The sequence below is a fragment of the Euwallacea fornicatus genome, chromosome 14, assembly GCF_040115645.1.
Source record: "Euwallacea fornicatus isolate EFF26 chromosome 14, ASM4011564v1, whole genome shotgun sequence".
In the NCBI taxonomy this organism is placed as follows: domain Eukaryota; kingdom Metazoa; phylum Arthropoda; class Insecta; order Coleoptera; family Curculionidae; genus Euwallacea; species Euwallacea fornicatus.
In genome coordinates, this window is record NC_089554.1 from 1,747,858 (window position 1) to 1,769,504 (window position 21,647).

The 21,647-nt window shown below is 35.2% G+C and overlaps 1 protein-coding gene across 7 annotated transcripts in view; it reads left to right on the forward strand.

The window, feature by feature from the left end:
- The window catches only part of LOC136343252 (phosphatase and actin regulator 2-like), a 51,635-nt gene that overhangs the window by 22,757 nt on the left and 7,231 nt on the right, over positions 1 to 21,647 (forward strand). For all 7 annotated transcript variants that reach the window (XM_066289848.1, XM_066289853.1, XM_066289852.1 and 4 more), the window contains 2 exons: positions 40 to 141; positions 2,189 to 2,479. In XM_066289848.1, the coding sequence (XP_066145945.1) occupies positions 40 to 141; positions 2,189 to 2,479 (393 nt within the window). The remainder of the gene's footprint in view (positions 1 to 39; positions 142 to 2,188; positions 2,480 to 21,647) is intronic.

Consider the following 21,647-nt stretch of genomic DNA (forward strand, 5'->3'; position numbering starts at 1 on the left):
AATACATGTTTCTAATACACGTTATTTTTCTATTTTTAGCTTTAGAAAGAAAAATATCTGTCCGAGCCAATAGAGAAGAGTTAGTGTCTAAAGGAATTCTACTGCCAGAAAGCCCATTGTCTCCCCCCAAATCCGAGCCAGGTTAGTATCCTTAGTTTTTATCTCCCTTTTGGAGGATAGGCAACAAACCCTACAACACAGACGGTTTAGAGCAAGTTCTCATATCGATCGGCCAAATGGTGCCCTCTATATGTGTACCACCTCACTAATGATTTAATTGATTGGGTGATTTGCAGAGTGCATTGTTTAGAACCGTTCTTAGAGCTAGTCCGGCCCGTCGATTAATTGATTGGCAATTTCTAGTAGATAGTGTTCACGAAAATCTAAAATCTAATTAATGCATTTTAGATTTTTAACCGTTTCCATTGAAATTATCGTCATGGAAAAATTGTTTAGGCGTAAATGTTTTGCATTTAGGGGCAAAATATTAAATTTAAATAATGATATATTTGCCGCGAAAATAGTTTATTTGAAAATGAAGGAACAGTGGCCCTCTAGTTTCAAATTAACTTCAAGTTTTAGCTTTAATTTAAAGATATTTTAAGTCTCTGTTAAAGTTCCTGGCATGTGTGTGTCTTTATAGAATTTTATAATGAAATAGTATATTGGGTAACTAATGCCGAAAATGTCGGGATTATTGTTAATTAGTTACGAGTATCTTTTTCTCGCGTTTTATGACGATGAAATATGTCTTTTTATATCTGTTTAATTTTGTTTAAATTTGTTCTTAAAAAATGAAACATTGGACCATGTTAACTCGATTGGTCAATAAGTTATAGAAAAATTATATATTTGGATATTTGGACAATACGAAATAGACGGTTTAAAAAATATTTCCAATGGTACTGTAAATAAACGATTTCAAAGCAAAATTCCCAATAAATCTCTAGATTGCCACCTTGCGATTTTTAATTGGAGGAGAGCGTTAGTTATCTTTGAATATATCACGCTTTCACGTGGAATTTGATGCCATTTATAAGGAAGCCAGTGAAGCAGCTAGAAATAATAAGGTATATCTAATTGCTATATTTCTTGGATCCCCGATAAAATAAATATTTACATACATTTTTTATTAAGTACTCTGGTGGAAGACTTTCACCAATGCTGATTATTTCATTATAGGTATTACAAAATTAAAGATTTTGTTTAAACACTGCAAGAAGGGTTTTTGAAGAAGTCAGACTTTGTTGGTACAAGATTTAGAAATTCCATGTGCAGTGAAGCATTAAGTCTCGCACATTTAGCGGAAGTGACACTTTTCCTCATAAGAAAATTCAAGGGGTTTTCAGTTCCTGGAATCATTGAACCATTAACAATGCGACGTTACTTGACTATTAAAAATTTATTAATTACAAAGTGTATACATATATACAACACACATGCTAAAGACCCAGCGTTCATGTGCTCTTCGAGGCACAATTACGACACGGTGTCATTTTATATAGATGTATTCAAATAATTTTAGGGAGGTTCGAGTGGTGTAATCGCTGACATTTCGTTAAGCACGTTTCAATCTCCTCTTTCCCGAGTGACATTCAGGGAAGCGGAAATTGAGACTGTTCTGCTTATTGAATGTCTTCTACAGAACGTTTTTACCGGCTGATAACGCTGAATTGTTTCAATGACGTAATGAGGAAGTCCCCGAGAGAAACATTTCTCTCTATTGATTGCCAGTATTTATCTACTAAATTTTCTACCCTAATTAAAGCGTTGCATAACTACGTGCAAAATTAGATGATTTATTCGCCCATTGTTTGCTTGTACTGGTAAAAACCACACGTCAGACAAGATTCAATATTAAACAAGGCAATTTACTTGTTTTTTAGCGAATCGCTCATTTGTTTATTAAATAACAAACGTGACCGGGACGGAAACCAAGTTACGTAAAAGAGTGATATAATAGCAAAACAGAAATCGTGTATGTTTTGAAGGCTATTATTTTAGATTTAACGTTTCTTCATTGAAGATCATATTTTATTGTTAGATGCGAACCTATATTTGATTCCATTTTTTTTTTAACAAAACATAATGTACGTATTAGTTTTAGCGCTAAACGATTATAGGAATAAGTAATTGAACGTTGCGTTAATATTATGCCGCTAAACTTTTTTTTTTTTTGGAATTTCAGGTGACTCAATTCCATCCTCATTTTACCCTCCCACCCATGGTATCACCAGCACCACCTCAGCCCACGGCGATGGATACCAATTGCAGCCTTCCAGCCTGCCGCCCAATATCGCTTCCCCACAACAGCCAGTGCCTCAGCACCCAGCGCTACCGCCTCCCTACCCGACGCCACCCCCTGGTGCCTCGCCTCTGTTGCCCAGCTTGAACCATCATCAGTTGCTGCAGCAGCAGCTGATGCAGAACTTGCATTTTGCCGCTGCCAGGGACAGTAATTCCGGCAGTCCGCCATCTGGTGAGTTATTGATGATTTGATAATATTTCAAAGTTTATGACGTAGAAAATTAATTGACCGAGACAAAATATTTAGAGAATACAGGGTGAGCGAACACGGCCTTTTTAGCCTATCTTTGAGATTCTCAAGGATTTGGAGATTCGACGATTAAATTATATCGGTAAATTTATGAAAAACATTGTCACACCTACTGTCAGAGGGTAGGACAATCATCTTATTATCAATTCCAAATTTTCTGCACAATTTATTTACTTAAGGACTAAATTACTAGTGTGCTATTAACTTTTAACATCGAGTCAGTTCCCATAGCAACTAAGAACATGAGCAATACTTAGACGCAGTTTCAACGTTACTATAGCAATTGGCTCACAGTTCAAGTTGACGGCACATTAATAATTTGACCTTAATGGATACCTACTAACAGCACCTATTACTTCTTTTGATAATTGCGCATAACTTTTTTCTTGGTTATGAATATAAGGCCATTTTCTCTTAGCATCATTTTATTTAATCGAATATGGCCTTTGCGAAATATTATGTATTTTTTTCTCCACCGTAAAAAAACGAAATTCTTAACATAAAAAAGTCTGAATGCTTGACGTCATTTAAATTACTGATTTTCTTCAAAAATATTCCTTGTTAATTTTATTTTGATGCCAGATTCTTGAATTCCTGGCGAATGACAGAATTAAAGATATATTTGTTACATTGGATGTGTTGAACAGTCTGAATTGTGTGCATAAAACATCGAATTAAGTAAATTACCTTAGAAGGGTCCAAAAAATTCAAGTTTAATTGACGGTAATTGACAAGAAGTACGTCGGTAGTTTTGCGATGTTTTTATGGAGAAGCTTTGTGGTAATTTTTTAGTCATTGGTCTTAACCAATAAGCTTTTTTATTGTAGTAATTTATTGTTGAATGTTGCATGTGTTGAGAAACGCAATAAGGATTCAAAAATCCAATACATTGCAAGATTTTTCATTAAATCATATTGATAAGCTAATTGGAATGTATAAAGGATTTCAGCAAGCCAGACAAAAAAAAAGTATAATACCAAGTTTATGAAAACATTTATTCACCGCAGGCGAGGTCAAAGTCAAAGTCGGTAGAGTAATATGTTTTGCTTTCGTGTAGAGCACAATACTTTTTCTACAATTTACTAGTTTTTATAACATAACAGGAGAACAAGAATGTACCGGTCATTTGATCTTAAACTTATTGAGGTTTTAATATTTTTGTTAGTCTAGAACTGATATTTTGATTTTTTTTTGTATTGCGCAATTCTAAAGCAAAAATACATATAACACACGCATCGTGGCGTGATGATCATGATTATACTAATCTATCAGCGAATCCCAGCTGAGCACTATTATTACGCAGTTTTTTCACTTTTTTCTTGTCCACAAAGTTCCTTTGCACACACTTATCTGTAATTGTTGATTTTCCATTAGCGGTTATCTTTAACGTTATTTGCAATTTACTGGCATCGAAGTAGAAAGATGCTATTTACTGATGCTAGGAATGACTAACCAATCAGTGGCCTACACGAAACTTTAATTGGTGGCAGGTGAAAACAGCAGATTCTATGAAAATTTAACAATAAAAGTCTGGATTCGACTTGACGGCCGCTCTAGATTAATGACCAGCGCTTTTAGGGATATTGTATGAAATTTGAACGTGCAAATTCATATCAATTGCGCATCAAATCGGACCTTTTTTTCTCTGTTTTTGAGCCATTCGTGTTAAGGCTCTACGCTAAACAGGGAAAAGGTCATTGACACACGAGAGGTGGAAAACCTTTCTGAAAGTTCTGAAATTATTTTATTGCATACGGGGTTTTTACTCCGTCTTTAACCACAATTCCATGGACAGAATTATGTTAAAACTCGGTCTAAGTCTAAAACATATTTAAAAATAAAAATTTGACCAGCATAAAACGAGTTAAAGTTCGAGTTACAGATTATTAGAATACACACATATGAACATTTAAAAAAGCTACATTTTTAAATGTTTATGACCTATTGAAGATTGGTCAACCACCTACCTTACGTAGTTGGTACATCGGAGATGCATGAAACATGCAGTAAATACTGCTTCGAAACATAATGGCACAAATTAATTGTATTTAAATGGATGTTGCACGGAGTATAGCAAAATATTTCTCTTGGGGGCGATACTAAAATTAAATTAATTTGCGCCATTATCTTACAAAATAGTATTTACTGCATCTCTCATATTGCATGTCTTATGCGCCTTTGGTGGCCCTCAGTATAAAAAAAATAATTATTACCCTTAGCACGAAAAAAATTCACATTTCTCTTTTCCCACTTATCCGTAGTACTCTCCTTCTGATTTCAAAATATAATGAAAGTGCGTCTCCCTTCTATCAAAAGGCTAATAATACTGAAAGCATCTTTAATATGCTTCTCTTCAAATGCTTTTGACAATCACTTTCTAGCGTTCTTTATCATTGTGTCATTATCAACAAAGAAAATGATCTTTTGTTCACCGAATTGCAGCAGCATATCGATTTTTTGTCCTTTAGAAACTCACTCTCGGCCATACATACGTATGTGTGGCACAAAAATAACAACATATTCCCTATATTTCCCCATTTAAGTTCAATCGGTTTCCATCAGAGACTCGGTTTAATTTTGGCGGTGATTATTGTTATTAAGCAGGTATTTAATACATGCAAAATTTGTATTCTACTATTAATAATCCATTTAGATTAATTATTTCTGTCAGAAGCAATATCCAAATTAGGGTTGTTATAAACTATCGTTCCGGCCCTGACGTTTTGTTTGTGGTAGCACATCGATTTTAGGGTAATTTTTCATTCGCTAAATTTGACGTTAAAATACCTACCTGTTTTAACGCTTTATTCTGGTAAGTATTCCATAATTACTTAGTACTGTATTTAATTTTGTCTTATCTAAAAGTGAAAGATTAGCAAATATCAATTGATTTTTTTTTCTTGGAGTTTGTACATAGAAACGATCTACATATCTAGACTTACTTATCTACGGTGTAAAGTATCGTAAATCAATGAAGAATTGCTAGGATTGCTAGAATTTAAAAGTTATCGTGATTGAAGTTTTGTTCAGGAATTCATAGAACTGGTATACAATAAAAACCAATACATTTTTGTATAAGCCAAACATGTGTGGATTCTGTAAATTTTCCCAGACTTTTTAATGTGCATGGATTTGGAATGAAAATTATTGATAGCAACTTCATCATGTTTGGAGCGTAAAAAGTGTTCGTTCAGGACAATTCTATAGTTTGGACCTTTTAAACATTTTCGAATACCTGTGCCTGCTTACCAATGAACTCTTTTCAGGATAACCGTGATTTTCTATGGGAGAAACTTTATTCTTATTCAGTTTTTAGATGCTAGGCGGGCTAGCTGTTGGATCTAGATTTCTAGATTCGAAAATCCTAGACCTCAGTGCTCTTGCCATTCCCTTGCCCCCGACCTCAGTGCCTTTTCCCTTCCTCGCAATTTCGCGCGCCTCACAGTTGGCTGATTTTCCCGCCGCTAGAGCGCGCCATCCGGTTCGATCCTGCCAGGCACAACACGGACCCCATTAGACTCCTGCGGTTGCGGCAGCTCTGCTCCTTCGTATGATTAGTGACATAGTTTTTGTATAGTCCTGGCCAGCAGCGGTCGGTTCTGCCAGGCACGTTCAACAACCATCAGCAATTACATGTCCCCCCGTTATTGTGTTGCGTTGAAAGTCAAGGCAAGGTTCAGTATTATGAACTCGGTGCACCCGTGAACAATTGCCCGCCGCGTCCGTTTTTATGTGCAAAGGCCAGAACCGGAGCCCCTCGAGGGGGCGAATGGAGGTACGGAAAACGTGTCGGGAGCTCCCGGGGGGCCCGCTGAACGATAACATCGGGGAGCCCGCGAGACGCGGCGCCCCATTCAGCATCAATGATGGGCTATATTATGGGGTGTACTTGTTTTAAGGGTAGGTTTTCTGATAGTTTCGAATCTAGCAGGTGGTGACAGCAATTGATTTCTCGCTTGAGGGCAAATTTATGGATTCTAGATTGCATGGAGTGCACGCAGAACAAGTTTCTGTATAGTTGGTGGAAGATTTCCTTTAGTACACAGTCCAGTTGCATTTTTCTAATGAGGCAAAAATAATTTAGCAGATCGTTCCTGGGTACTCCCAATCAACGTAAATTGAGCGAAAGTTTTAGCACTCCTTTCATTCACTATAACTGTCCTTTTATTAATGAATGATTTAGCCTAGTGAATGAGATGATTAAAGGGAGTTTATTGGCTTTATCAAGCGGCATCATCAGAAGTTTAATCTGTGGTTCCATTTGTTAACAATCACTAATCTAATCTGTTCAATCAGACACGCATGTGATTATTTTATTGGTTTGTGCGCTTTTTCTGTGTTTGGTGTTCATTCAACTTGATCTCCTTTTATGGTTCTGTTCCGCTTTTTATTGATTATCTGGTAATATTGGTTTGTTAAAATAGCTAGCCACAGTAATAATGGACGATAGATTTTCTATGTGGAAGTGCTGCCAAAACGATTTTTTAACATGCTCGAACTTTCTTTTCGAATAATGTATAGTCGAAATTAACGCTGGAAATACGTAGAGTTGAGGGATATAAGAGTTGGACGTGATAAATGTCCGACGACCGAGATGTATATATGGGTTTTTCCACTAGTAGATTTAACTGGATTTTGCAAAATTAGAATAAACTTGCCTAAATTCAGTATAAATTTTATTGGAAACACAAAAAACAACCGCCACTGAATCATATCAACAATCAAATTTCAGTTCATTCATTCCATAGCTACTAACGGTAAAGCAGCAATGGGAATATTGACATTATGATTGATTAGCTGACTAGATAAGTAGTAATAATCGAGTATATATATATATATATATATATATATATATATATGTGTGTAATTATTAAATTATTAAAAAAAGATGAAAAATAATATTCCATAATGTTCACTAAAGTAAACATCATATGATGTAAAAGTTTTTTTTTATATTGAGTAAGTAAGCGGAATCCAACTCGCCGACAAACGTTCATTCAAAATCTGTTGTCCACACTTTCACTATTGTCTATTAACGTGTTAATAACTTCTTAATGTTTTAATTTAAGGTATATATTATTAGAACATCTTTAAACAGTATGTTTTTCTCTAAACTTTAATTTTCAGATCGTTACACTTTGTGGGCGATATACGATTTTTAAACGCAATAAAAAAATTTTGATAACCGTTCCTGGCTAGTATTACATCTATGGTCTTTCTAATTGTTTAAGAATTACTATGTTTGAGTGTGTGCTTGTTTGCCCTTGACACACACTCGTAGTAGTCAAGTGTGCAAATGTTTGATCTACGCTTGAATCAGTGGCAAAATATAAAAATGTATCTATTTCAGTTTTAGAGATATCAAACTGGGGATATATACTTTTGAACAACAAGATGAACGTTGTTTATGTCGAGATTAATGCTTACTATTGGTCTTCATACCTTCTTTTAGATAAGTTGTTATAGACAGACGTTTTTTTTTTTAAGCATATTGATCGATAAAAGCCATATAGTCCAGTATCTTCAACGTACACCGAAATACCAGGTGGTTCTGAATTTTCACTAGCAAATTCCAATAAAGTACTTAATGTTAACGCTTCTAATATGAATTTTTCTCTATTTGCTTTGAAAAAAGGAATGTTCTGTGGCAACAATACAAACCTGACCACTTTGTACTCGTTATTAACTTGTTTTTTGAAGATTTTCTTATAAGAAATAGTTCGTGTTGGTTAGATGCCTGGCGGGAACAGCTCTAGAATGTATGGAACAACAAATTAGCTGACACTTTCTGTCTTAAATTCTATTACTCTCTCCTACGTACCCTCTCACTCCATCAAAATTGAAACTCCATGAACTGGAAAAGCCTTGTATCGAAATAACGACTACGATCGTTTGGAACTTTCGATAAGGGTTGAAGGCGATAGTAGTATTAATGTTATAAATTTTGGTGTGAAAGGCATCTGGTTGCAATAATTAATCACCTTTCTTAATTACATCTATTGATGCGGGATTCCTTGAAATAATGAAACTGAAAGTTCTTTAATATTTGTCTAGCATTTTATTAACAAGTTTTGAATCTAGTGTTTAGTTAAAATAGCTTATCGTTAGAATTACGGTAAACCACATTTATAAGACGCAAATTAAGAAACCTCTTAAAGGTTATTTGTCCGAGGAGCAGCAGCTACTTAAGTTTTCTGCGCTCTTGAGGAGTATCATAGTTCTTTGGGCTAAATTATTACCGTGTACATAACTTTAACTTAAAGCTAATTTCCGTAGAGGCTAAGAATCTGACTAATACAAATCCCCTATTTCGACTGTTCCTATGGAAATTAATACGCAATTAAAGTTAACAATACACTAGTCAATTGGTTCGAGCATATACGAAGCCGAGATATAGACAGGTAGATTATTGGAATCAGTTAATCCAGGAAACTACCGGGGAATCTCTAGATTCCAGAATCGGGTACTATTTGCGTTTTGCATAAATTACATTTCGTGCTTATGTTTATTTTAATGTTGGGAAAAAATAGCTGGAAAAATATATAGTGTCAAGTGATAAATATTAAATCCTCGTTGATGTGTTGGCTCATGTAGTGCATAATATCAAATTTCAGCAAAATAAATCGCGAACTGTATGAAGTGTTACGTGAATACTAAAAAAGTTTTTACTTTTTATGTTTACTACAGGGCAGTCTTAAAGTTACAGTTTATCCTGTTAGTGGTAATAGCCCAAAAATGATATCCAGAAAAGATATTAAGCGAATGGTTTTATTAGATTTTATTGCACTTAAAAGATTCGATACCTTATTTACTCAGAAATGTAATATTTTCGTTCTATAGAAGTTTATTTCTTTTTTATAAATTATTTTTCTTTTAGTAGTTTCTCATTTTCCAGCGATCTCTCGGCCAGAAGCAGAGGCTATTATCAAGAAATTGCTAAATTAATATTGATATGAATGTTGTGTTGTTTTGATTCATTTTATAAATTCTCCATCTAATGTATGACAATAAGCTTCAAGTGTACTACAAAAAATTAAATAAAGGCCAAAGCAAATTTGATTTTCATATTTATAAGCGCATTAATTCTCACTGTTGTTGAATGACTTCGTTTGCTGAATAAATTCATATTAGATTTTCTACAAAAACATGCGATTTCCTTTCGCACAATACCATACATTTTTGCCACTGAATAGCAATTTCGCTTTCAAATATTCCACTTAAGCCTCTTGACGAGTATTCTGCAATTACGCGTGCTATTCTTACTTAAGACTGTTATTCAATAAAACGGATTTTTTGCCGTTTTATGCGTATATGTATTATAAGGAAATATTTTCAGTTTTTAATTTTGAATGATTGTTTAGTTTTATGGCCTCATTAAAAGAGTACGCATAGGTTTCATATTTTAGATAAAATTCAATAGCTTTATAAAAGCTGTGCAAGCAGCAATAAAGTCTTCTTTCGCAGTAAACCGCTTAACTATCAGTTATTGTAGACATCTAGGTATATAAAAAAAAACCTACCGGGAAAATTGAGTGTAATTGCATGCTTGACCATATTTGGTATTAATGTTTCGTGCCTTACGCACAATTAAAATTGCTGCATGTATGTGTCTTTTTCTTTAACTCAAGAGAATTTCCCTTTCGTATTGCCCATTTTCCGAATTTTGATTTCATTCTTGCTATTTATTCGTACGGGTTGTTGACTATTGACATCAGCAAGCATTTATTACAAAAACAAAATTTCCATTCTTCTGCAAGTAAAATTGACCGTATTAATGGTCGCGTAGACAAATTTGATCAATAAAAATGCTGTTGAAAAAATAATATTAAAGAGTTAGAATAATGTTCACGTGTAATACAGTTATGCACGCCACCACTTGCTATTACGGCATAGCTTATAATTTTATACTAAGCACGCACGAAACTCGAAAATAGCACTATTGATAACCGATAACCGCTCACTTGGTATGTGGAGGATGTTCTAGACGCTTTCGGTGCAATATAGAAACTGTGTCTCTGGGTTATGTGGAAGTCATGTGGAAAGTGGGTTTGTTGGTTCTCTCCCAAAAAAAGTAGCAATACAGGAAAAACAGCGATATGCAATGGGCCCATAACCTCAAGTTCAAATTTGAGATATATATATACAGGGTGGCGCAATAGTGTGACAAAGTACCATATCTTCCTTATTTTACAAAATTAAAAAAAAAACTGTTCGTATAAAAGTTATACGTGAACATACAGCTTACATTTTAAAAATATTTTTTATCATATAGGGTGTTGCATAAAGACAGGTCAAAATATTTATTCATTTTATTTAAAACTAATTATCCTACCATGGAGAGAATTTTACGAGGAATCCAAATATACAATAATATATAGGGGGTTCCGTTAAATAAAATGAATAAATATTTTCACCTGTCTTTATGCAACACCCTATATGATAAAAAATATTTTTTAAATGTAGGTCGTATGTTCACGTATAACTTTTATACGAACAGTTTTTTTTTTAATTTTGTAAAATAAGGAAGATATGGTACTTTGTCACACTATTGCGCCACCCTGTATATATATATATATATATTATGAAGAGTACACTCCCGAATTTGTCTGTACGATGTCGTCGAGAAACTGGGCCGCATAAATGAGAATTTAGTGGCGCACTAGGAAATATTTTTCAACTCTCCTGGTAATTCGCGAGATTTATATATACATGCCTTAAAGGAAACTGGCAGGTTTAGGGCTGAAATATTAAAAGACTGCTTTTGCGTTTGAAAGCTCCATGTATTTATTGCATTTTTTTGATTTTGTCGAAGTCAGACTTTCCTGGCAACCGACTTGTGTATTAATTTTATGTTTACCTAAAGGAATCGATTGAATGTCACATCACCAGCAACGTACACAAAGATACTTTGTTACAGTGTCACAGGTTTTATTGATTTGCAAGACCGAAACCATAGAGTTAAAATTCTTGGCATATAGGTATTGTAGGCTTCCTTGCAGATATGGATTACATCAGATTTTTGGTCCTAGTAGTGATTCATCTATAGATTGCGATAAATGTGGAAATAATTTAGGTTTAGGCTTAAATTCTCGTTCCTATACAGTGTCTCTCAAGTAGGAATGAACAACACGGAGGTCTGAGAAATGCTAATAGACGCAAAATCGATTAAATTCGGGAAAAGTTGCGCAATTTAGAGAAAATTAATAATCTGTTTTTATACTGACCAAATTCCGGATCATTACAAAGATTTCCGAAAAAGAAACGAATTTGGAGGTTTTCGTTTTTTGCAAATAACTCTTAACCGGTTTCAGATAGAGGAATGAAAGTTTTATATCATTGATACACTTTTTTAAAAACTTCCTAGCAGTGCTGTAAGTTTTCTTGTTAAGTTTTTATTTTCCGAGATAAATTGTTAAACTTCGTAATTTCATATAGGCCAAATATCGCATTTTTACATTTTTTAAATTATCATAAAAATTCCTTTCCGTCCATGTATTATATTTGGTATTCTTTTCCGAAATTTTATGAGTTACCGCCATTAAATATTTCTTCATAACGGCTATGATTTTGACTTATAGCAATGTTACGTCATAAATAAATAAATGCCATGGAACCGTAAAAAATATTTAAAGTCGGAAAGCCTTAAATTTGCGTGCGTAATTACATTTAATTACGCGTAGACATGAAATAAGCATAAAAAATTTAAAAAATAATAATTAAATTATGTTTTCAATAACAACACGATAGCTAAATTTGGATCGAATAAAAGTTTCGAATTATAACAAATGTTCAACCATTATTGTTCACTTTTATTGTCAAAACATTAATATGCTCTTTTCACCGTTTTCATAACATTTATTTATTTATTGTGAACCATTGCTACAAGTAAAAATTATAGCCGACTTATTAAAAAATGTTTTAATGCCTATTTTTAATTGTTTAACACAGAGTTGCCGAGAAAAATACCAAATCTAATATATGCCTGTAAGGGGAATTGTATGACGATATTAAATATGTAAACATTCGTCGTAAATACGTATGTTGATATTGCTCCTAGTATATGAAAATCAAAACTTTAATAGGTTATTTCCAAAAATAACAGCTTAAAAAGACAATTGGTAACACTGCTAAGAAGTTCCCCAAAAGTGTCTTAATAATTCGCTTAACTGTAACTGCATAACAGTTATTTGCAAAAAACGAAAACCGCCCAATTCGTTTTTTTTTTCAAATATCGTCGTAACTCTTCGGAATTTAGCGGGTATAAAACGGATTATTAATTTGCTTTAATTTGCGCAACTTTTTCTTAATTTAAACCATTTTGTATCTGTTACTCTTTCTGAGACCCCCATGTTGTTCGCCATTATCTGGGACAGACTGTATACATATGTGTAGCATAAACTTCAATCTCGATTATACTAATTTCTCTGGCTGTTATTAATAATTTGTCATGCGGTGTATTTGGTTGGAAAACCACAGTAATAACACAAAATGAGATAAATAGGGCATTTATACAGGATTTCCCATATTACACTATGCACGTTAGAAGTCAAATAAAAACTTTTTAACCAAAGTAAAAAATCTTTCATTGAACTAGTATATAGCTAATTCTATGGAAATTATTCTTAATTTAGATAACTATTCAATTTTTTAAAATTGTTTCATCTAAATGCTCTCCATCAACTTCAATGCAATTTAAAATTTCAAAATATCGAAATTTTGCATCACTCAGTGAAGCAAATCTTAATCAATTCTTGCAGTTTCATTTCGAATCCATCCTTTAAGCTCCAGAATTGTTGCTACACCATACGAAATAGCGACTTTTCCACTGTGGAGTTTTTTGATAAATTGTTCGTGAGAATTTTTACGCCATTAACGAACAAGTAGAGGTAAAATTTTTTGAAAATCGTTGTTATAGAACTGCTCATCCTGATAATTAGATTAAATCTTAACAAATTGATGAATTTTTCTTTCGGGAATCAATACCAAAATAGAAATTTGCTTCGCTTTGTAATGCAAAATTTTGAACTTAAAATTTAAAACTGCATTGAAGTTGATAGAGGTCATTTAGAGGAAAGACATGTTACCTACTCAAAAATTGAATAATTATCGAAATTAATAATTGTTCCCATCGAATTAGCCATCTCGAGTATCCCAGAGAGAAGTATCCACCCTAAATATCTTTTCTGTTGTTTGTAAAACGAAAAAGCGCTAAAACATATCAAATTTGGCAGCGAGGGGGACATTATTTGGTGAAAAAGTTGTTTTCGAAATGTCGTCCCTCCACCCCTGGGAACCGCCCCTGTCAAATTTTCAAATTAGAAGGGAAATTGTGTTACACATCGTAAAACTTTTACTTTTTGTTTTTGTACGTTGGTAATGTAAAAATTAAACACTAACAAAATAACTTAATTTAAACATAAATATTATTGTAATAAACGTTGAAAGTGTACAATTAGACTCAAAACGTCTCGACGTACCAAATGTATCAATAACGATGGCAATTTGAATATTCCATTTCAAATTGATAACCCCTAATTTTTTTAGAGAAACAATTTATTGATATTTTCCTCCGTATTTAGCGGTTTTAGTACTTGGTGGCAAGACATCAATTTGCAGTTCGTTCTATTTTTAATTTGTTTAAAATGGTTTACACGTTACAAGAAAGAATCGAGATTGTAAGTCTGCATTGCAAAAACAATAATTCTGCAAGAGCGGCAGTTCGTGTTTTCAATTTAAATCGTTCTTACAAAATGGTATGTCACCCTTGTGCACCTTAGTTACTTACGAAATTCAATGAGACTGGTTCCATCCACAATAGAAAAACACGAAGTTGTTCATCACGTGCCATGACACGTCCAAAATACGATTCTGGGACAAGTTCAAATGGAGAACAAAACATCTGTACGAAAGATTGAGGAGGAATCCGAAGATTCAAAAAAAATACCGTTTATAGAATTTTAAAAGAAGTAAAATTTCATCCTTATGTCATAAAACTAGTACAGAAATTAAATGAGGACGATTTCAACTGATGATTAGAATTTTACGACTCCTTTATGGACGTGTCACATTTAAACAGACATTAAGTGTATAATACAGTGCTGATGAGTCTTTGTTTTATTTAAATGGTGAAGTTAACAGATGTAACTGTTGTTACTGTAGTGGAATCAATCGTTATTTGTTCCAAAAGACCCATACTCAAGAACTTAAAAAATTGATCGTTTGAGCAGGGATCTGGGATGATCATATTGTTAGCCCATTTTTCATTTCTGGAAACTGAAATGGAGAAAATTACCTACAATTTCTACAAGACGTCAGCCTTCCAGGATAACTGAAATACTTGAAAAAGGTTACCCCTTAGAACAGGAATTAGTTTTTCAACAAGGTTGAACGCCTCTACACTGCTGCTGTCTGCCAATTTCTTGGTGAATATTTTCCTGGAAGATGGATTGGCAGAAGAAGTCCCCTAACTTTAGCGTTTGGATTTTTTCGTTTGGGGACATTTGAAGGCCAAAATCCATGATACACAATCTGATTTCCTCGAGGACTTACGTGCCCGAATCATCGAAGAGTGCAGATCAATATCACCAGAAATGTTAAATAATATACGACGACATTTCGAGCATCGGTTGTGAATATGTATGGAGGAGGTTCATAGAGGTCGCTTTCAACATTTCTTATGATAAAATAAATAAAATCTCGGTAAAAATGGTTAAAATCCAGTAATTTGTTTTTTTTTTTTAATTTATTTTTACAAGGCAGATATACGCAAAATAAAAAGTAAAAGCTTAATTATGTAGAGAATAAAATTACCTTTGAAACAAGGTATAACACAACTCTTCTTCCAATTTGAAAGGGGTGATTCACAGGGATAGAGAGATGTCATGTCGAAAAAAACTTTCACCAAGTAATGTCCCTCCCCTATCAAATTTGACGTGTTTCATGGTCATTTTTTGCAAACAACGGACAAGATATTCAGGGAGACACTTTTTCCTGGGACATTTTGTTGATTAGTCTAATAAAAAATTTTTTTAACTATGATTAAATAGTTTTTATTTGTCGTTTAAAGGGCACAGTTAATATAGAAAACTCTCCATTTGATAAATAGATAGAATTGATTTTCTGAACAAATGGGAGATGTCGCGAGCAAATTTATGAATACAAAGAATGCCATTAAGATTATTTTATGATTAAAAAATATCGGTTCGAAATGAGGCCTTCATTCGTGAAAACGAAATATTGAATATTTTTCCGCTGAACTGTTAATTCAAGAATTTATGATGTTTTTAAAGTACACCACTTCGGGCCACTCGTTGACGAGAGCACGTGCAAAGTGAGCATTGACAGGAATATAAGTGACCCGTCCAACGGTTGTACTGCTGCGTTACACAGAAAAGCAGCAATACCCCACGTGCTAAAGCGGATGTCCTTGACGGCCTTTAAGGAAATTAATTATCCAACCTTTAAACCCTGCTTGTCACTAGTTGACTTCAAATTTAAATCCTATTTACGAAAGTGGAAGTATTTCCTGAACGAACCCAATAGAACTATCTAAACATATTTGCCTTGTAGGCTGTTCAGTTATTCAAATTTAATCGGAAATGAATCGGTAATAATTCTGTAAATTTCTATCTCCATTTTCTAACGTCAAAACTTGCTATTGCATAAATGTTTGAAATACACTGACTTTCAAAAAAACCGCAACATCAACAAGAACACATCGTACACGTTTGAAATTCTGGCATTACTTTGGGTCGGGTAATAGATAAAAACGATCAAAATATCTAAAGAAAATTATCGTGAATAAGTGAAAAATTTTTATAATAATTTAATAATGGGTGGAATCTCTTCTTAAATTAATACATTCCTGTAAGCGACGTGGCATGCTTAAAATTAAATTGTCAATATCTTCCTGTGGTATTGTATCCCAGGCAATCTGCACCTGCTCGCAGAGTTAATCTATGGTCTCTGGAGGGCGAGCTAAACGTTGAAGTCTCCGACCCATTATATCCCATACATGCTCTATTGGGGACAAATCTGGAGACCGAGCTGGCCAAAGCAAAGTATCTAAATTTTCAACTTCCAAACACCTCAAAGTATCGTTTCGGTCGCGCATTATCCTGTTGAAATGTGCTTCCAGGATGGTCGTGCATGTATGGTACAAGAACCGGTTCTAAGACACTATTAATGTACCTCTGAGCATTTAATCTATCATAAATGAAAACAAGAGGAGACCGACTACCATACTGGAGGGCACTCCAAACCATGACACGTAGTGTTAAACCAGAATGACGCCTTTCCGAAAAGTCCAAATTTAATCGCTCTCCCCTGCGCCTTCTAACACGTAACCGTCCATCAGATCGCCATAAACAAAATCGGCTCTCATCACTGAACACGATTCTTCTCCACTCATCCACCCATTGCACTCTCAGACGACACCACTCCAGTCGGGCCACCCTGTGGTTTCGTGATAATGGAAGCTGACGCATAGGACGATATGAGTTTAGTCCAAAACTTCGAATTCTGCGATACATCGTACTAAGGGTGACCCTTCGATTTAGGGTGGCTACCCAGTTAGCACCAAGAGACGGAATTGTTTCAAACGGGGCGCCTGTCGCTGAACGACGAAGTCGCCGGTCTTCGCGTCGGTTCGTCATTCTTGGACGGTCACTACCACGATGACGATTTACTGACCCTTCGTCAGATCAATAAGCCCAAGCTCTTAGCACTGTTGATGCGTTTCGATCCAATCTACGTGCAATTTCGCGGAAAGGTAAAACTGCCTCATGCATGTAGGCTTTTTCTTAACTTGTCTAGGGTTTTATTTCTGAGTTGTTACAATTAGGGACTTACTTACTAACTTAACTAAGATGATACTTTTTTTCCTTCACGACACTGCCGACACCTCACCGACTCGTTACCTCGTCCCAGTTTCTCCAATACCTTAAATGCTACTTTTTGGGGCAATAAACCAGCGGCGTACCCTAACCAGAGAACGATTCCCGATCCTCCATGTGGCCGGCCATATCTGAACATCATAAACCATCCTTTGTCAGAACCGTTGTCGACTGTTCTTCGACCCTCTTTCCTGGTTCTAACAAAGAGATGCTCGACTTTCTTTTACTTCATGCGGCTCAACCAAGGATAATTACTGGGAAAATTCCAGTAATGCTACGAACCACATGAACTCAGTGACCATACACATGGGCGTATCATCAGGGTACCTCACTCTTTATTCCCCTAACCTAGCCTAAATTATAGCTACTTTACAATGTACATCCTCCTATTTGCATCTCGATTTGGTCAGACGGCAACAATTATATTAATTAATTAATTTTTACAAAATATTGCGGCGATCTGATAAACGGATCCTACATGCATACCAACAATTCTTCCCCTTTCAAAGGGAGTTAACTGCATTTTGGCGTACACGAGGCATTTTGCACTACCACACATTCAATATGGTACTAACAATAGTACTTTTATCGCCATCTACCCGTAAAAAAATTTGTAAAAAGAACGATGGTCACAGATAAAAAAGTAAAGAAAAACTTCAAATCGCATTAAAATACGAACTTGAAATTTTTATCATTTTTTTCTCTTTACAAGTCTAAAATCACACAAAAATTTCAAATACATACAGTGCGTTCTTCTCGGTGTTGCGGTTTTTTTGAAAGTCAGTGTATGTACAATAAACACATTACTTTTTTCAAAATCAAATATACTCAGCAGGAAATCTTGCGCCGCATTTCTATATCGGCCTTTTTATAAAACAAAACACGCTCCTGCGGTAAAAATTATTGATTAGACGATAGGAAAAACCATAAAGGTAACGTGTGTGGTTCACGGTATTTGCGGTTTAGGTCGAGAATTTAGGGAGTCTTGGGAATTCCTTTCGAGCCACATTGCTCAGGTAATCATCGCGCGAAGGCGCCCTTTAAACATTTACCACGGAAAATAAAGTCACCTGGGTTTCGCCACTAAAATTTGTATGTGTGTGCGCTTTAAAGCCCGACTTTACGACTCTATGTGTCAAGGATAGAGCGGAAGTTTAGATTATGAAATAGCTGGGTTATGGGCGATTTGTCCTGTAAGACTTAGACACTCCTTAGTGGTCAGTGATGAAGATGAAAGCGTGAATTATAAACCTTAGGAAGAAATTGCTGAACCATTATTAATAAAAGTCGTAGGTCTCTGAGTAACGATGTACGGAGGTCAATAAATATTTCAGCCTCCCATCACTTCACGCACAATATGCAGAGTGTGCATCCGATATACATACACATTGCATGCACAGTATGCATTCAGTGTACTCATTGCATGTAGAGCACGAATAACATACAAAACATATCTGCGGGTACCGATTTTCAGTCGTTTCAGAATACAGAGTCTTAAGAAAACTTTTTAATTCGCGAAATATGACCTCGTGGAATCTACGTAGTTGGCCGTCATTGGGAGTGACCCCAAAGGTAAATACCTGTCAACTCCGAAAGCATTTAAAAATATTGATTTCGTCAGCGTTGTGTGCTTAATTAAATTTGCAAACCGTCATATGATCTTCCACGCATCCCCATGTCTTTTTGGCAACAAGAGAATCCAATCCCGTTGCTCTTTCATGTCTTCCCAAACCAGTTTCTAATTACCAAATGAAATTGAGTTCTAATTTCTCGTTAGGCTTAAAAGGCCTTCGCCATGCATTCTAGCAGGTAAAGCGTGTGGCTGGCCGAGTAACCTAGCTCTAAACATATCACGAATTTACCCCTGGCAAACTGGGAAAGGATTTATTTATAAGCTTTTGCGTTGCTCGTTAAAATTTATGAGCGTAACAGATTTGATCTTCGATTCTACGCATAGATGATTATTAAAATATTCCTTGGGAAATTAATAAAATGTTATTTTCAAACTATGCCCCGGAGGAATAGAGCCCTGCAAGTGTGATTTCTTCCTCTGACGTCATGCTGGATGCTGCAGAGAGACGTGTAACGATCGTGTTTTGGCGACGCCCTCCATAGCTGAACTTCTCCAGCGCCAGAGCTCAGCTTTTGCGGATATTTGTACAATTTTAGTACAAATTTTAGTTTGGCGAATTGTACTTTATCGAATTTGCCGATTTTTAAAATCCTACCAAATGGATTTTCGATGACATGTTCCAGCCCCATTTAGACATTTCTTAGCCGCATTGGTCTTTCTTGACGCGAATGTGTCGTAAATGTACTGTAGTTGATATCACCCTAGTACATTTCCTCGTTTTTGTACAATGATCAAGGCCTTATGTGTTGTTTTTATATAACCAAATGCAACCCTGGCAACGCGTTAGTCTGAAGAGTTTCTCCGTGTAAACCTGTTGTCAGTGTTGTCGTCGAAACTTGTTACATGTTGTGCAGCTTATGGCTTAACTGCACCAGTTTTCCAAAATAATTTCAATAACAGCGGAATTACGAAAATGTCCGTATTTTTCTTATGAACAGTCAGAGTGATCGCGACCTCGTAACTTGCTTTGTCCCCAGCGGAAAGTGACTCCCAACACATCCGCCTCAACTCTCCATTATGGCAGTGTTGGAAATAGTAACCCGTAAACGGACCCACCCTCCGTCGACTTTTATAATATTTTTTCTATTCGTTGCTTTCTTTTTGTTCATCGGCTGCGTGTTCCTTATGATGGGCTTTTTTGTTTACCAATATTTCTTCTCCGAGAGGCCCCTGGAGCTTTACGGCTTCAAGAAAAGGTCGCTTGGTTGGTAAGAAATCATAGCTCGCCCGTATTTCCTTAATAAAGTTGGCTGCTGGAAATGTTTTAGCATGTTTAATGAAAAGGGGTGTAACCTTGAGGGGTTGCTAGTTGATTAAATTGTGTTATAGCCTCTTAGATACTTTTGTATTTTAAAAATATCCTCAGTTAATAATTTTAGCTTTTGCGCGCTTTGCTATCCGTTACTGCATGGTTTAACAATTGATGAAAGGTTGTAGTGGTATCCAGATGTGAAGAATTTCTTGGAGAAATCATATCATTTGGTTTGAAATTTAATTGTTTTACCATATTTCAAGCTTCAAAGAGCAATTTGACTTCTCTATCTCATAGCATTTCCGATATTCTACTGATACGGCTCAAATATTTGACACAGTTGCTGCAAATTTCATTTATGAACGAAGATAGGAGAATGTATTTTTCACAAAGTATTGTTATTTGCACTCTTTGAGGTATGTGATTGATGAAAAATGGTACATCGATCTTTCAGGAATAACACACGCTGTTAAAGTATGAAATAAATATGTCAGGTCTGCATTTCAAAAAAACAAATTTGGTATCAGCGTCTTGAACGCCAAATGTCTCCTAGCTATAATAAGCAAATGTTCGAATTTCATAACCTTTTTTCGATTCGATTGAAAATTGATCGACTTTGTATCTATCGTAAAATGTAAGTTTTGGGACAGTGGCACTTCCCCATCTGAAGAATTTCATAACCATTACCCTCTTATCGACAGCGATAGTAAACGCACTTGAGAGGATGATCGTGGCAAATGAGAAAATTGGAAATCGTTTCCAGTTAAGCTGCAAGTTACAAAATCTACGAAATGGCCTGAAAATATGCTCGATTTTGGCTTACATTTACCTGATAAAACTCAAACCATTATCTATGCTGAAGTTATCTCTTGTATGAAATAGAACGTTTGACAAATTCCATTTTAGAGAAAATGGAATTTCGTCTGGATTGTTTAAAATAACTTTATAAAAAAAGTTTTCAAACGTTTACAATTAGTTGGACCTGCGATCATCTCGGCGTCTGCCCTACCACCATCTTAAGATATTACTAAGCCCACTAAAAATTCGACTTTTAAACTAGGAATTCGAAATGATTAAAAATAGCTTCTCGTGTAAAAACAATGCTATTTCGATAAATTTATTCTTGTTTCCGAAATGTTGAGTGGGATACCGAGAATCCCGAGACAACCTACACAGCATTTGGTTTGCACAACGTTTTCGACAAAGTGCAGCGGCTAAGTTTTGCGCATATCGACTGATGTATGTCGTGCCGCGTTGTCGCTTTTAAATTGTGACCAGTGATTTCGGTGCAAGTTGTTCCTTGAAACAGTA